At 45.5% G+C, this 16,040-nt stretch overlaps 1 protein-coding gene across 1 annotated transcript in view; it reads left to right on the forward strand.

Moving 5' to 3' along the window:
* LOC146203285 (synaptogenesis protein syg-2-like) overlaps positions 1–10,090 on the forward strand; it is a 100,006-nt gene extending 89,916 nt beyond the window's left edge. Inside the window, exons 7-11 of the mRNA XM_084602993.1 lie at positions 3,272–3,574; positions 7,778–8,071; positions 9,467–9,595; positions 9,698–9,728; positions 9,997–10,090. Coding sequence (XP_084459119.1) covers positions 3,272–3,574; positions 7,778–8,071; positions 9,467–9,595; positions 9,698–9,728; positions 9,997–10,090 — 851 coding nt within the window. The remainder of the gene's footprint in view (positions 1–3,271; positions 3,575–7,777; positions 8,072–9,466; positions 9,596–9,697; positions 9,729–9,996) is intronic.
* Positions 10,091–16,040: the final 5,950 nt, after the last annotated feature.

A 16,040-nucleotide genomic window follows, 5' to 3' on the forward strand; every position in this document is an offset into this window, starting at 1 on the left:
CATCAGAGCTACGGAACAACAATAACCGATGTCAGAAGACGAAGTTGAGGGACAATTGATCTTTATTGTAAATGACCCTTGAAACTCTAATCTACAAGACGTAGCTGTAGCCTTCCAAACGCTTTCAAATAGCGTCTTTAACTGATTCCCTTGTACAAGGGAGACAACCTCAGCCAGTGGGCGCTGTGCCGCCTGTGCAGCAGTTCATTCCTTGGAAAGACCCGCAAAACGCACGCGCGTCACGCGGTCGCGTAGTGCGCATTCTCTGCACCATTACTTATTTTCGTGCGCGAGGTGCACTTTCCCCTTTCTTTCCTTCTCGAGACCTCCACGCCGTTGCGACCCAGCGCCTCTGCCTTCTGTGCGGCTATTTGCGGTAGGCCATGCTTGTGAAACATTCTTGGATTCAAACCAAATTTAACTCTCCAAGATTCCCAGTGCATACTCGAGCCGTCCTGTCAGTTTTTTTGTTTCTATGCAGTATGATTTCTTCATATAACATTATCAAATATGTCCCGAATGATAACGCTGATGGTGCCTTCCAAAGTGAAAATAATAAAACACCAATGGTTAAACTGCTGTGCGCTTCACCAAAAAATATCAAACTCGGAAAGCTTCTGCTGCGGATCATACGTAGAGAGAATAAGAATGCTAATTCGAACGTATTGGGCTTTGGGCTGGTGGACTCTACAATGAGCTTGTCAAGCCCCGCTGCACGTAACAAGTCGGCCACAGTGGGTGGCAACAATTATTCATATTCACCATGCTGGTACTGCTGCCGAACGTATATTCCGTCGAACAGAGTGGAAGTCGTCGCCCTCCACGTATCGCCCTCCATGGCGATATGAGGGTTCCGCCGTTTTCTAGATTGTTGTTCGCTTCCCGAACAGCGTCCCATCGTGCCCTGTTGCTGTGTGCACAGGCGTGTGCTAGTGTCCTGCGAGTCGAGCCCCTTCCTTCCCTAAACAACAAAAACAGAGGTGTCGCCTCTACCCTGACACAGCAGGAGACTGCATCAGGCCGTTGCATATTTCTTGAGCCCGATTCCATTCTGAAGATCGACCCAAGAGGTACCGCCTCGAATTCCCCAAGCAACGAAAATGCATCTAAACTTTTGCAAGGCGCCGTGTAGTCCTGCGCTGGTTACTCTACATCTGTTGCTATACGTTTTACTCTTTGTGTTCCAGCTCGCCTAGCCTAGCTGTCTACTCTACAGACTCTTAAACTATGTCTCCAATCATAACCGGCATGCTACCTAAATAACCACCTCGTGAAGCGCTTGCTCAACATTATTGAAATTGTTTGCATGTAACTGCCGTAGTTTCGATACACGTGAGGCCTAATTTTGCAAAAGAGCACTCATTTTGGTAGGAGTTGGGCGACTACCGAGTTTAAGTTCACGTAAGAAACTATCTTACTGTAACGCCAGATATACCGGTGCTTATTCTGTGTAATGATATTAGAAATGCCCGCCGAAAGGGGGCTGTGTAGTCACGCTCGTATGTTTCAAGGTTACGGCCAAATTGCCACAGCAGAGCCGGATGCACATGTGTGTAAGCAACAGCATCGCCAGCAGAAGAAAACAACAAAAACAAAAACCTTTGATTGCGCAGGAACTGATATCTTGTATTTCACAAGCAATGTCTCGTTCATGAAATTGTACTTTTTTGCTGTAAATCTGACAGAGCTGTCGATGGTGTATTCAGCGACGAAAGAAATATATGTGTGTTTGGCAGAAGGTGTTCGCTACCTTCTAAAGACTCGGAAAGGTCATATTTCCACCAAAGCTTCGCTACGCTGCGTCACTGAGTAATTTCAAAGCAATAACGTCGGTTAAACCTGGTCCGATAAGCAGGGTAGTTTTATGGTAATGCCCGATGGACTATTATCGACGAGTGCCAACGAGGCTACTAATTGGAATTTTAAGCTTGTGAACAACCCTTGCCGTTCATTTTGTACGCGCATTGCCTTACAATCGATTACTTTTTGATTGGTAGGGAGCCCTTGTTCAAGACTAACCACTCACACCGTGGTGGTTTGGTGGGCGCGCGACGGGCAGGGGTTGTGGCTTCTCAGAAAGGTGACTAATGAATCCGTATTGGGAACACCGAAGGGATCCACATGAACTAGCTTGGAAAGATGCTTCTGCAAAAACATTGACACGTGGTTCTGCCAGGTTCTACTCTCTGACACAATAGCTCGAAACGGAATACCAGGCTTGTGATTTTAGCGGAAAAGAACACTTGTGGTCCGCCTAATTTGGCGGAATTCATCGACGCGTGACCTTTGGAGATTCATGTCAAGAAGGATTTCAAGAGCTCCTTGTTTAACTTCAGTGGCCTGAACGCTCACTTTCTTCTGGATGGCTTCGCGTGCTTTGATGTTATATGTGCCATTCGGCAAGATGGTGACACCAGGGGCTAAGTTGCGACACCAAGTACGTTTCTTGAAAGAACAACTCGCCCAACTTTCCCTTATGTGGCACTCACACCTTGCCTTCCTCGACCCGTACACGCGCTGTGAGTGCACAATTTCCGGATTCGCCGCGACATTATTGCCCAGGATATTCATAAGGGACAGGCGATCGTGTATACTGAACGAACGCAATAGATGGTAGGCAACAATGACATTGATCCGCGCTGGCCCACACCAAACTACTCCTGCATGTAGGCAAGTCTATCAGTCAAGTCCTTCACTAGATGGCGCCATCTGTAGCTGCAACACCGCCGCACGGCTTGGGAGAGAAAGAGCGGACCAAATTTCAGTCCCGAGAAGAGGAGTCTGTGTGGCACGCCTAACAGCTCCACCCTGAGAAGCGCGATCTTCAACTTTCGCTTCTCTGTATGTGTGGTACACGGAAGCGCACAGGACATATTTTCTGCTACTTCCAAAAGCCCGACAAAGCGCCCGCTGCAACTCCTCTCCGGCGACATGCCCGAAGAGGTCGAGCAAACTTCAACATGCAGTCATTATTCTGCCAGTGGGACGGTGACACAGATTTTAATTTTGTCGCATGTTTTACGCCGTAGAATTATGGGAGCCTGCACTGTGAAGGCTTTCCATAAAGTTATGACAATCGACACGATTGTAAGGGAAACACATATAACTGCAGAAGCTCATTTGCCGATGAATGCGTTTTGTGTGTGTGACCTGACTATTACTCGCATGAGTGACTTAAACGTTTTAAATGAGACCATCGAGTCTGAAGCCGAGCATTGGTTCCCTCTTCTCCTCGCCGCTGGTTACGAGTGCATGCTTTCCGCCCCGGCAGATGCTCCCGTGTGCGCCTCGAAGCAGCACAGTGTGTACCGAGCGGCCAAGAACGACGAGGTGCGGGTTCAGTGCGCTGTACGGGCGGAGCCAGCCAACGTGACCTTCCAGTGGTTCCTCAACGCGTCTTCGGGACCGCGCCGAGAATTGGCCTGGGCCTCCGCGTCGGGAACCGACGGCATCGCCAGCAGCCTGTTGCTGTACGCGCCCGAGAACGAGTCCGACTACGGCGTCATCACCTGCTGGGCGCGCAACATGGTCGGCCCCGCGAGCGAGCCTTGCGTCTTCGAGATCCTGCCCGCCGGTGAGGCGTTGCGGCATTGATGGCATGTCATAAACAAAAAACAATTGGCCACAATCATGTTGTTTGCTTGCTTGGTGTATACTTTCACGCTATAGTCAAGTCCGCTTTCCGCCTTATTCATCAGCGGCTGTTACTGCTTCACTTCAGTGCTTTCATGTTTGAATGGCATGCTGCTTATGCGGACGTTGTTGCGGGTTCTCTCTGCTTTTACTTGAAGAGAAAGGAAACGTGCAGTATCAAAAAGGCCCTCTGATTTCTGAGTTGTGAGAGAGTGTAGGAGAGGAAAACCGATGTGTCGCTTCAATCTTTTTTCATGTTCTATTAGTTCATTAAGGTTACCAGATGTGTATACTGCCTGTAGTTAACTGCAGAAGCGCGAAATGGTGTCTTGCGCGAGATTTTTCTTATGTTTATTTCTTTTGTTTTTGCTGCTCTTTAAAACGATAAAGTATACTACAAAGATGCTGAAACTATTCTTCAGATATCGCTTACTAAAGATAAATGAGCACGACGCGACTTTTCCGATATCCATGAAGTAATTTCATCAAAGCGTGCACATTTCGAAAGCAAGACGTTTGACCTCATACCTATATTGACCTGGCAGTATAAGCAGGGGCACTGAATGAATTCAAAAATTAAAAATTATGCCTAACAAGTAAACAACAATGAACAAGGGCATACGGTGGTTGCATACAACTTTAAAACCGACTGTGTTATGTGCGACCGACTTCATCAGCAAGGAAAACTCCCAAAACAAAGTCTCTTTCTTTTGTTCTAACAGGGAAAGTTCCAGTTTGCGTAGAATGCAAGGTGAAGGAACGGGCTAGTTGGTAAATCATCTTGGAAAGCAAAACAGCGCACTTCAAAACACAGACACAGACACAAAACACAGGCGTAGATTATTGTCACTTCTGGCAGGATTTCATGTGCTATAGCGGTCTTGGCGCTCATTTTCCGGCTTCGGTGGAACTGGGAATAAAATATTTTCCCAGGATGCCTTGTTCGATCGCAAAATTGGTTTAAACCAGCCTAAAAGTCACGAGCGATCGCAGCATGCCTTGTGGGAGCGCTGTTTCTTCACTGAAATTTTAACTGCTTGCACGACACCGCGGGTCCCGCAAGCTTCAACAGCCGGTGAACTGGCTATGCTGCACGCACGTATCGTCTTTGCCAAAAGTAACCTGGCTGCTGGGTCTTCTTTTCAACCTTGTTTGGAGCCCTTGATCTATTTCAAAAGGCAAGAAAATTGTCTTTACAGGTAAGAGTGATGGGATTTTTTTCCACACAGGTGAATAATAATTTGTCATGTCCTGTAAAACGCTTAACTACAGGGCTAAGTAGCAAATCGGGCAGCCTGGTTACTTTTGGCAAAGACAGTACCTTAGTTTTGCATGCAGAATACCATCACAATAGCAATCAAATTATGCAGCTTATTTTGATTTTTCGCTAATAGGCCTACTAGGTGCTCTGTGCGCTTTTACAAGTGCAGGTGTAAAGCTGGACGTTGACCACTTAAAAAATAAATATTCAAAATGGTTTGAAAATTGTTCACCTTTTAAGCATTTCGCATCAGGCAGTTTTCTGGTATTACTTGTTTGAGCAATTTTCAATTGTAATCTAAGTTTTTTTACAGGTCGAAAAGAGGTACGTATGCATACCACATTTGAAAACTTTTCGCGAAGCTATTGGTGGCGGTGTATAACCGTTCTTTTTTTTTTTTTTTAATATACAACCAGAAGTCAGGATGGCTTGAATATGATGTATTGCAATTATTAGAGTCATTCTGAGTCATGTTTTTAAAAGGTATACAATAATAAATTGAGGAAATTTTGAATCTTATTGAAACACGAAAAGGGCCGTATTAGCGGCCGTAATAAATGTAGAAGGCATCTCAGCTTTGGTGTGGGTGGAAACGATCGCTTTATATTATCCCACATTGAATGACCAACAGGGATTGCATCCCAGGAGGGAAAAAAATTGGGCTCAACGAAGGACCTACAAAATTTGGTTGTAGCAAGGCCGCGCACAGCGCAACACGCAGGAGTTGCAGGCAGATGTTTTTTGCTTTTCATAAAATTCCACAAGGCTAAGCCGTTATTGCTGTCGATTACGTTACGTTGTTTTACTGCACAGCTTCATGCTGAACACGTTAGCTTGCTTCCACCGTCGTAGCCCTATCGCTAGGAACTTCTCGAAGGTTTTACCAGCAAAAGCGTTCAATTTCTCCAAAGTTTCAAAATCCGAAAGCAGCAATGGCTCAGCTACACGATGCAGCTCAAATGCGGAATAGTCTTGAAATTTTCCGCACCTCTCGATATGCACAAGTTGTAAAAGTGGAAGGTTTGAAGATGTCCCGAAATATTCTATTGATATCTCGGGCTTAGAAATTGATTTACTCATTTTTTATAAGTGACACCTTCTCTCGCGTGTAACAGTATGTTTCCTTCCATCAGTCTAAACAGTCCATGCACTCACTGCTGCTGTTAATAGATCTTTATTATCTCGAGAACTAAGCGCGAAATAATACGGCCTGGTCAAAAAGCAGAACTCTGAACATTTTTGTATTTGTCCGATTCCACCAAACGTTTTCAGCCCCTTGGTTATTTCAATTTGTTTTCAGCGGCCTATTATCCTTTATGTGAACGCATTCGCGTCTTCTCGAAGGCTTCCGGCGTCTACGGTCTTGGACAGCCGCCTTTATTTTATCTTAGTATCCCTTCGATGCAAAGACGTGGCGCTTAAGAGGGGCAGCTGCACGTCGTACGCATTTGGACAAAAAGACCTCATTCCCAAAGGCCTGTGCGACAGGCCGCTAACGAGCGAATATCGCGCAAGTGTGGAAACGATCCCACACATAAAAGAGATAAAGGAAACCTGCGCTGTTTCCTCTTTGAGAAGGGATATAGGAGGAGTTTGCACAAAGTACAGCGCATAATAAGATTTCCGAGACACTTACACTCCGCCAATGAGAATATATATGACGCGACAGTGTTAATGGCTCCAGTTTGCGTCTCCCTCCGGGTATCCTAGTTTGCGTATGCGTGCTGTGCTACTCAATCGTAAATTCACTGATTTGTGTTTTTATTAACGCGATCACGTTAAATGTCCCTTTGACAAGAAACTCCGGCGTCACGTTGTGAGCGAAAAATCACGAGCATGACGTTGGCAGTCGGTAGTTGTCAGCTGATGACCGAGCACTAACTGGACGTAGGGTTGCCCGACATTACGTTTAGCAGGAGCTGTCGACTCGGGCCTCTCCTTTTATATGGGAGATTGATATCAGAATTAGGCTGTCGCATTCTGAGTACGATGCATTACCACGAACTAGACCAGCAGGTGCGCTCACACGGCCTGGATAAAGCGGCGTTTGTATGTTGGGTGGATAGCCTACGGTATCGCGTCGTACCCTTAAAGGCGCAGTTTAAGCATGACCCGTAATCTTTGTTTCACGTGTACTTAATAGCGTACAATCTTAGCCTACCAAATTGCGTAAAAAGCCACCCGACATTGGTAGAAAGCCCCGCTTCAATGCCTACGCGGCTTAGAGGCGTCATGTCTGGTTCGACATCCAAAGTTTACAAGTTCGCCTCCCATCTCAAAGAAAGTGGCCGATTTTTTGCCATGTTCTGTGGGGTCGTAATCACTCTCCGGCCAATCAATGCCCGGGCATGTCACACCTGCCAACTTCTAGAGCCATGTTCGTGATGTTTCGCTCACACCGGCGTATTTTCTGCAGAATGGTGCATCTAATGCTGTACCGTAATATCTTGTGTTTTCTTTTTATTAATTCATTTTCTGAGTAATTTACCAATGAGAGGTGAAATTGCATAATTTCATTTTCACATTTTATAGTTCGAAGGACTGTATTCTATATTTAATAAATTAATTAATTCCTAGACTATGAATGTGCCGCCTTTGCCAAATGTAAAACAGCAACGAGGTTTGCTTCTCTACCACGTTGTGGCGCTCTTATAAACATCCCTAATGACAAAAAAGTCTCGAAATGTGAGCTTAATGATTCTCCTTATCTCACGCCTTATCTCACGCAAATGTAGGGCTCCAGGGGTGCCATATATTCTTCGTTACACAGCTAGAAAGAAACTCTCTTGCTTTGTTACTTTTGACGAATGGGGTACATTATTTAAAGCGGCTCGAAAGAATGCAATGTTCCGTGCTTAAATTGGCGATGCGCGTGTCATGCAGGGCCTCCTCGCGCACCACAAAACTGCAGCGTGGTGCGCCAGGTGGCGGGCTCACTGCGGGTCGAGTGCACTCCAGGCCTCCGCTCCGGTGTCCTTTACCAGCTCGAGGTGCGCGAGCGGCGGCGGCTGGTGGCCAACTTGAGCTCGCTGTCGCCCTCCTTCTGGGTGGACGCGCTGCCGGCGGGCAGCCACTGTACGCTACTCGTGTACGCCGTCGAAGGCAGCGAGCGCTCGGCACCGCTGCGGCTCAGCGCCACCGTGCTCGCCAACGCGGCGCAGGGATACTCGGAGCGAGGTGCGCTCGCTGCTGTTCCTTCGGCCAAATATTGCCGACCTAATTTGCATTTTGCATGCGCTGCAGGAGCCGGACGCCCCGCGGCAGTACGCCGCACTCGACATGCGGTTCTCCGTGGCGCGTACGCGACCGCCACTTGTCGCGGGTGGGCTTAACTTGCGCAGAGTTGCGATGCGAGGAGGCTGTGGAGCGCTAATTTCCCTGCGCATACACGTGGAGCAGCGCGTGATTTTCAGCTTTTGCTTGGAAGCTGTTTTCGGTAAGCCGCGAGACTAACGGCTCGGCAACTCTGAAATAGGGGTGAATACGGTTATAGCACTGCTCCTGCATTTTTGAGTAATGTGTTCATGAGGCGGATATATTTTCAAAAACCTGCGACCCGTGAGTTTCTACAGCGGTGGCTAGAGAAGAGGCGGATATTCTTTGAGATTTGTCGAGTACTCTCAAAAACGCTTAACGCAGGTGATTAAGCCTCATTTTATCGCCACTCTTCAACGCATAATATTCGTCAATCACTGCTGGAAGGAAAAAAAAAAAAAGTCCTATCAGAAGGTCTATTAGTATTGGTCCTAATGTATCTCTGTTACTAGGTGTTAGTAAAAAAATTATTTTGCTTATTCTTTTCGCTTTGTACAGTGTAGAGCAAGCAGAATTAATCAGAGTTTTCCTCGGAGACAAACGTTTTTATCTGATTGACATTTTCAAGCAGGAATTATTTTGTTCCTGCTTCGTGGAAGGTTTCGTACGGCACATGACAAGAAGAGCTTGGGTGCCTTAGTAGGAGAAAACCAATTGCTCGAAAACTGCCAAATCGGTCGGTCCCTGGTGATATGGAGATTATTAGTTTTTGTAGTAAAGACACTTATGAGAAGGTTTCTCGTTTGTAAAGGATAAGGAATACTTGGGTTGCTATTTTTTACCCGTTGCCGTGAACCGCAGAATTTTTCTCAGAAAGGAGTACAAACAGCTCAATGAAATTGAAACCAGAACTGTGTGTGCGGGGGGGGGGGGGGGGGGGGGGGGAGGGGGGATCCTTTCTTTGAATGCAAGTGTGTATAATGATTACATCGTTTTAACCAGGAGCACTAACTTCGCAAGATCAGAAGTAACGTCCGCTCCGCCGCAATTGTTTCACTGAAGTATTCCGTAAAGTACAGTAAGAAGGTACAGGGAACAGCAAGTCGAGTCAGTCAGACACCTTGAGGGATAATCGACGATGATAGCACTTCCGCCTTTTTTTATTTCGTCGAGGCCTGGAAGTGAGAAGGTAGCACAAAACAGCTAATACGTTCCGAGGGACCATTCCTGGCGATCCAGACAATATGGTATTTTGAAAGACGTGGCGCCTAAGAGCCTAGCCACATCTCTGTAGGTTTGCCCGATTTTTTCGCGCAGGGAAACGCTGGGCGATCAGTACAAACCTGCTGTCCTTACTTTTGGTGGCCGCCGGCCTCGTGCTGGTCCTGGTGCCATTCATCGTGGTTGTCGCCCTCAGATACCGCAGAAAGCCGGCAGAAAGCAGAGGTGCGGATCACAATTACCCTTTCCTCTCATGTCCTTAGTCCATGTGAAGCCAGTATTCTTTTATTATTATGTTTTACTGAATTAGCGTTGTACCCTTTTCAGCGGAAGAGAAGCCCGTGACGCAAGAAAAACAGTGAGTTTTGTCTGAATTATTGCTGCCTAGTCATCGGATTTAGTGAATCGTAAGCCGATTGCGGCTCATCGGTTAAATCGAAACGTGCACACCAATCAGGTATTCCGAATACATGCGAGGGCTTTGTGTGACTAAGCTGTTACATTCTGAACGTATATAATAATGCAACATGGCGCCATTTTATTTCTCCAGTCATGCCTCTCTTTGCTCAACATTTATCGCCGCAATATGCATATTTTTTTTTTCTTCCTTGCTTCTTTTGTTTTAGTCACTGGATCCAGCTTTCACAGGGAGTGGAACTCAGAAGTGAGCCTGCTATATTCCCTGAAGAAGCGTTCGTCACAGCGATGACGTGTGAGTAATGTTGCTTGAATCGGCATTTTATATTACTGTCCACGAGTGATTTTAGAATAGGGTGGCCCTATCCTTAAAGGCCCACTGCCCACCCTCCGGTCGAAAATATTTTCTTCCTCGGTGACTGTGAGACTTCGCCCCTAGAACGCAAGGCCGCAAAATGTTTTTGAAAAGAGTAACTAATAACGCAGTTACAGCCACCGCAATCACCCGATTCTGTCATGCTTCTCTCCTTCCGTTCCCTCGCAAAGGTTTTTCACTCTCCTGCCCGAGGTCGTCTAGCCTCCGCAATACAAATTGCCCTTCCTCCTCCGCGTTTGGCGGGAGGTGGGGCGTGGCTCTCCGCGAGCGCAAAAAAAAAAAAAAAAAAAAAAACGGTCGAGGGAGCGCGCGCCGCTGGATTCAGTCTGGCCGTGGCGAGGGAAAAGCGCGCTGCGAGCGGTAGACACCCATCCTTCTCCCAATGGACATTGTTCGCGGTACGTACGTCATTAGTGGGGCCCGTCGGGCCAGCGCAGGAAACGGGGAAGCTGGCTTCCCGGAGGAGAGCATGAGAGAGCTTTGAACTGTATTTTCGATGCTTTGCGGCGCGCGTGTCACTGTAGCATTTTGCACAGACCATCTCCGGTACCTGATCGAAACACTGGGCTCCTTTGCTTAAAAGGGCCTTCCCTGGACAGTGGCCCTTTAAGGGGCCCAGCGGAATAACGGGGTGGGAATGAGCACACGCAGAATGCTACTCTGAAAGGGCTAAGGTTGTGGCTAGGTGTGGTTAGAGTCCCCCTGTCCTCCCCGACCCTATTCTAAAGCTACCAAATTTTTAATGTGTCTGGGTGCCCCCCGGGGCTTCATTTTTGTGCAGTAATCATTGCCATCTATAAGATTCGTTAAAGTCATTACATAATTTTAGCGAGACTGTCCCTTTTAGAAGACAAGTTCGCTTGTTGAAACGTTGGCTCGACCTGCGAACTGAGGCTTCCCCCCTTCTACCCTTGTTCAGTGCTCTTTCAAACCATGTTATCCATTTTCTTCCTCTCGTTCTATCTGTCTCTTTTCCAGACCTTTTTCTCTTCTTCCTTTTTTTTTCGTCATTTGCTGCATACACGATAAGACGACGCAATTGGCTTCACTCTTTTTTTATTTCGCGTCAAAGCCGCGAACTCCTCAGGGAAATAGCTGAAGATGCTTCCTTTACCCAGCAATAAGAAAGAAACGATGAATGGAACATATTCTTCTGCTTTTCGGCACGCGCCGAGAATTGGAGCATTCGTATGGCTAGAGACGCCATAAAATTCCTACATACAGCGAAACTGTTGTGTACCGAGCGCTGCCCGAGGTTTAATTGCCTAAGAAATCGAGAGGGGAGGGAGGGGGGCTGGTTGTTATGGGCTACGCATCGCCGAGAGCCTCGCTTCGACGCAGTTAAGCCCAGAGGTTATGCAGTCGCGTTCATTTTGGAAGCTGCATAAGAAGCACTGTACCGATGAGGAATGCTTCTATCAACGACACGAAAGTATAGTTCTTTCTCCCCCGAAAGGTAAATAACAGGGAATAATTGGAGCGGCATGAAGAAAGTTTTCCCAGAACAGTTATGGTGCTAAGGAACAGCGGGACTTCGAACAACCCCTGAAGCGCTTTTATCCATTTACCGTTCTTCCTTTATTCGGTCTTCACCTTTCTTGCCCTGCATTGACTATAGGGACGGTGATGAAGTAGCATGGAGATTAAATGCCTCGATGGCCGGTTTCGTATGGGAAAGGAGGTCGCTTGCTTGAAGGGTGCCGTCCAGGGCAAGACGAATAACACGCATAATTGTGAATGGACAAGAATGGCGGCCCTTGGCCTGCCTGAGTGCATGCTCTTTAGTGCAGAAATAATGCCGGCAGTCAATAGAATGAAAAAGCGTCAAGAGCAAATGCACAGTGTATTCTAGGACCTCTTTTCGAGTACTTTCCAGTCATTAAGGGCTGATATTCAGCCTGTCCTGTATCTATACACCGTCTAAGACTGAATCCTTCCTGGCGAGGAACCTTCGCCACAGTAAATATAGGTAATAGCAGTAAGTGAGTCACTCAACCTGTCAGATACATCATCATCATCAGCATCAGCCTGATTATACCCACTGCACGGCGAAGGCCTCTCCCATATTTCTCCACTTAACCCGGTTCTGTGCTAGCTGTATCCACTTGACTCCTGCGAACTTCTTAATCCCATCCGCCCACCTAACTTTCTGCCGCCCCCTGCTACGCTTTCCTTCCCTTGGAATCCAGTTTGTTACCCTCAGCGACCATCGGTTATCCTCTCTTCGCACTACATGTCCTGCCCATTTCCATTTCTTCTTCTTAATTTCTACTAGAATGTCGGTAACTTGAGTTATTTCTCTGTCTCCAGATACATAGGCGACCCCAATTTTTTTTTTATTTTTCTCTTGGAAAGTTATAAGGGTGTTTCGCCCGAGTAGCCGTACTTCGAAAGTGAATACATAACCCTGCGATTCACCGCATAATTTCGTGTGTGCCGCATATAATGCCGTCGGCACAAATGTTTATAACTTTCGTTTCTTGTCGCAGAGAAATGTCGTATTCTAAAGGTATTACGGAAACCGCGATTCCAAAGCATATGCTCTGCTATTAAGTGACGCGTCGGCTATCTGAGGTTCAAGGCCCGTATTTAGAGCTAAAACAACTCATTACGTTCCAAGCAATATTTTATTATTTAGAAGTTATATGCAGCTGAGTACGCGTGTGCAGTCTGTTTAGCTGGGTACAAGTTAGCTTACTTGTTTATCATAATCGTGTAACAATACAAATTTTCGACTTACATATATATTTCTGCGGTGTGCGAGATAAATGATAACGTCAGCAGTAAACAGCAGTAATATCACAAAACTCCTAAAACGGCCCCGCACTACTTCATGTGAGACCGTAACAACGCCAGAGCGCTTTGGTGGGGCTGAAAATCTCTAAAAACTGCATCTTTATTAACTGGCACTTCAATTTTTAAAATATCTTCTTTTTTTTTTTGTTTTGCAAAAACAACGCCCTCGTTGGATTTCCGCCAAATCTACCATATTTATTTATATTAACACCGCAGCATAAGCTGTCCTCAAGCATACAGTGTGACATGTCGTTAAGGGTTTATTTTGGAGCAAAATACACAAAATAACCGCGACGAAGTATTTTTCTTTTGCACTGCTTTCACGGCGAAATAAATGACACTATCTGTCCTGGTTCGTCAACTTTTCGTTGCCTCGAGTTAGGCTTAAACTAAAGTTTATTTTTTATATAGTAAATATTAGTCTGTGTAAGCCGTGCCATTAACTTTTACGCCTCGTCAAAGTTTCACGGTAGTCAGGAAGCGACGAGTGTAAATTTTGCCATATCCAGACCAATTTGTTCCATCATCATTACCGCCCAAGCAGTGTGCTGCTCGTTTTTGTTCATCAGTATATTATTTTTGTGTTCAGTGGGATAGATTCAGTTCTTCTTTTTCTTTATTTTCAGCACGCAGAAAGCTGTCAAGAACGAATAAAAATAGCGAACCGTAAGCTCGGTATCACAAAGAGGTTCGTTATTGCACCGAATTATTTGCACTGTATAATGTACGTGAGGATACTCTTATCGACCGCCTCATTTTAATGTACATTTAGGCGGGCCACCATTGCTTTTTCAAAACAGGTTATTTTTTCAATGTCAAAATAAATAAATAAAACGCACTCGATCTGACATCCAACTTTGTTTTCGAGCGCAGTCTAAACCACTCCCACGGAACACTTTACGTGCTTATCGTTCTTTAGCTTCTTGCCGTTCTGCCTAGACCAGCGGAAGCAATTAATTATGCTGGAGAAATAGTAGTAAACGTCTGCAGTCTTTGAAACGAAAGTTGTACAGAAACTACTCTCGGGCTGTAATACAGCGGTATGCCCTGCTTTTCGGGCGACCCCAGACCAGCGAGTTTGGGTCTGGGCAGTCTAAAGGGTAATTTTTTTAATCATTTAAAAGCTTGTAGTTCGAAGACTATGATGGATGCATTTATATGGTCTGTGGAGGTAGGTTTTACAGCAAGGCGCACATCATATACATGACGCAGCTTGTCAATTACGATATTTATTATCTAAAATTAATCAATATGTTTTTATCTTTAATTTTAATGGGACATATGATATTGAGAAATTGAGGGCCATCAACTGCAAAGGTCAGCCTCGTTGTAAAATTTTCTTAATCTTACGCCTGGCTCAAATTATCGTACGCTAAAATAGGCATTTGACAGCTCGTTGAGTTGGCTTCTCAGCATTTCAAGAAATTGCGTTTACCGTCTCGCTTAAACATCAGGTGGTTCAGGCGTTTCATGATGTAGAAGTTAACATTTGAGTGACATTTTTACGCGTAGCAACGTCATTATACACCTAAATAATGCAGAAAATCCAACTCAACGAACCTTGAAATACCTATTTTTGACCATTTAATGTTTCAAACCAAAATAACGATAAAAAAAAAACAAAAACAAAATCAAAAACAAGGCTCACCTTTGACGATGATGGCCTTCTATGTTTACATTATAACATTGCCTTTTCAAGTAAAAAAAGTTGATTTGGTAGTTGTTGTTGACTAATACTCTAATAATCAAATAATAACACCCACCTCCCTGTAAAACTTGCCCGTACTGACCTTAGGGACATATTTCCTATAGTTTTTAAACTGCAAGTTTGTAAACGGCTAAAAATATCACACGGTGTATAGGCAACTATGATCGCACTGCTGAAATTTCAAAGGGACGCTCAGTCCATTCCATCAAATTTGTATTGTTAGTAAAGTTCGATAGTGTAGCGCTATGTGGCATTATTGCCGGCTGTTTGGGAGCAAAAAAAAAGATTTAAATTTCAATAATATATTCCACCTGCACAGTTTAATTTCTGGATGTTGTGGCTATTCTGGGGTAACTTACCAAAAGTATGGAGAGCGTCATCTATCTGCCAAAAATTGCTGCTGATATGTTCATCGATCCTGTACCCTCCATGGTACCCTCCATGGTACCCTCCATGGAATGGGGAGGGGGGGGGGGGCCTCCCCATTTCCCCGCGCCAAGAAAAAAAAACAAAGAAAAATTCCTAGTTAATTTTTTTGTCGCTGATTTGCGAAAGCGATCGTGTGGCGAGGATAACTGTCTCTCATTTGCTTGGCCTTTTATAGCAGCCGTTCAGAGATTATGAAATGGTAATTTAACATCTGCCAACTTCAATGTGGGCTTTATACCTAATGTAATGCTTGTAAGAATGAGAGAGAGAGAGAACTTAGCTTTCCAGATTTAAAATTCGTAGGATGGCACACGGGCAGCAGCCGAAACTCCGGGCACAAACCCAAAGGTTTGGAACACTGAAAAAGGCGTTACTTCCGAATAGCTTAACTGGTCAGTAGTGAACACAATCTCGTCAGGTGCGCCTAAATGCTAGCGCATGCCGGGATCTTTTCAGTCAGGTGAGTCTGAATGCGGATTTGTGCTCACCCGCTGGTTTCGAGCTGCGAAATCGTCATAACTTTGAAAATGCTTCGGTTTTTTGGTTACTTCATCCAGGGAGAGATGACTACTCTAGATGCACTGTATATACACTGTCGCAGTTTCCTAAAGACTTCTTATATTTACAAAAATTATTTCTCAGCCGATGTATTCGTTTCTATTACCTCAAGTGAGGATAGTAGCCTATCGGCAGTTTGGTCATATTTTGTACGCATCTCCCCAACGTCGATATCCTAGAATATTGTTCCTTCACGTTCTTTGCTAGCAGGAGCAAAGTTTTGACGGTCTCGGAATTGACGTTAGAACTGTGCTCAAGCGGGCGCTAAGGTCAAACTGAAGACAAACTGTGTCGATAGTGTCCAGTCGTAGTGTCAAAGGGGGTGAGTTCACCGAAAGCTTTCTTCAAGCTTCAAGCCACGCCTTAGGGACAAAAAGGTTACGTTC

Source organism: Amblyomma maculatum, chromosome 1 (genome assembly GCF_055883805.1).
Source record: "Amblyomma maculatum isolate TAMU_Amacu chromosome 1, ASM5588380v1, whole genome shotgun sequence".
Lineage (NCBI taxonomy): Eukaryota > Metazoa > Arthropoda > Arachnida > Ixodida > Ixodidae > Amblyomma > Amblyomma maculatum.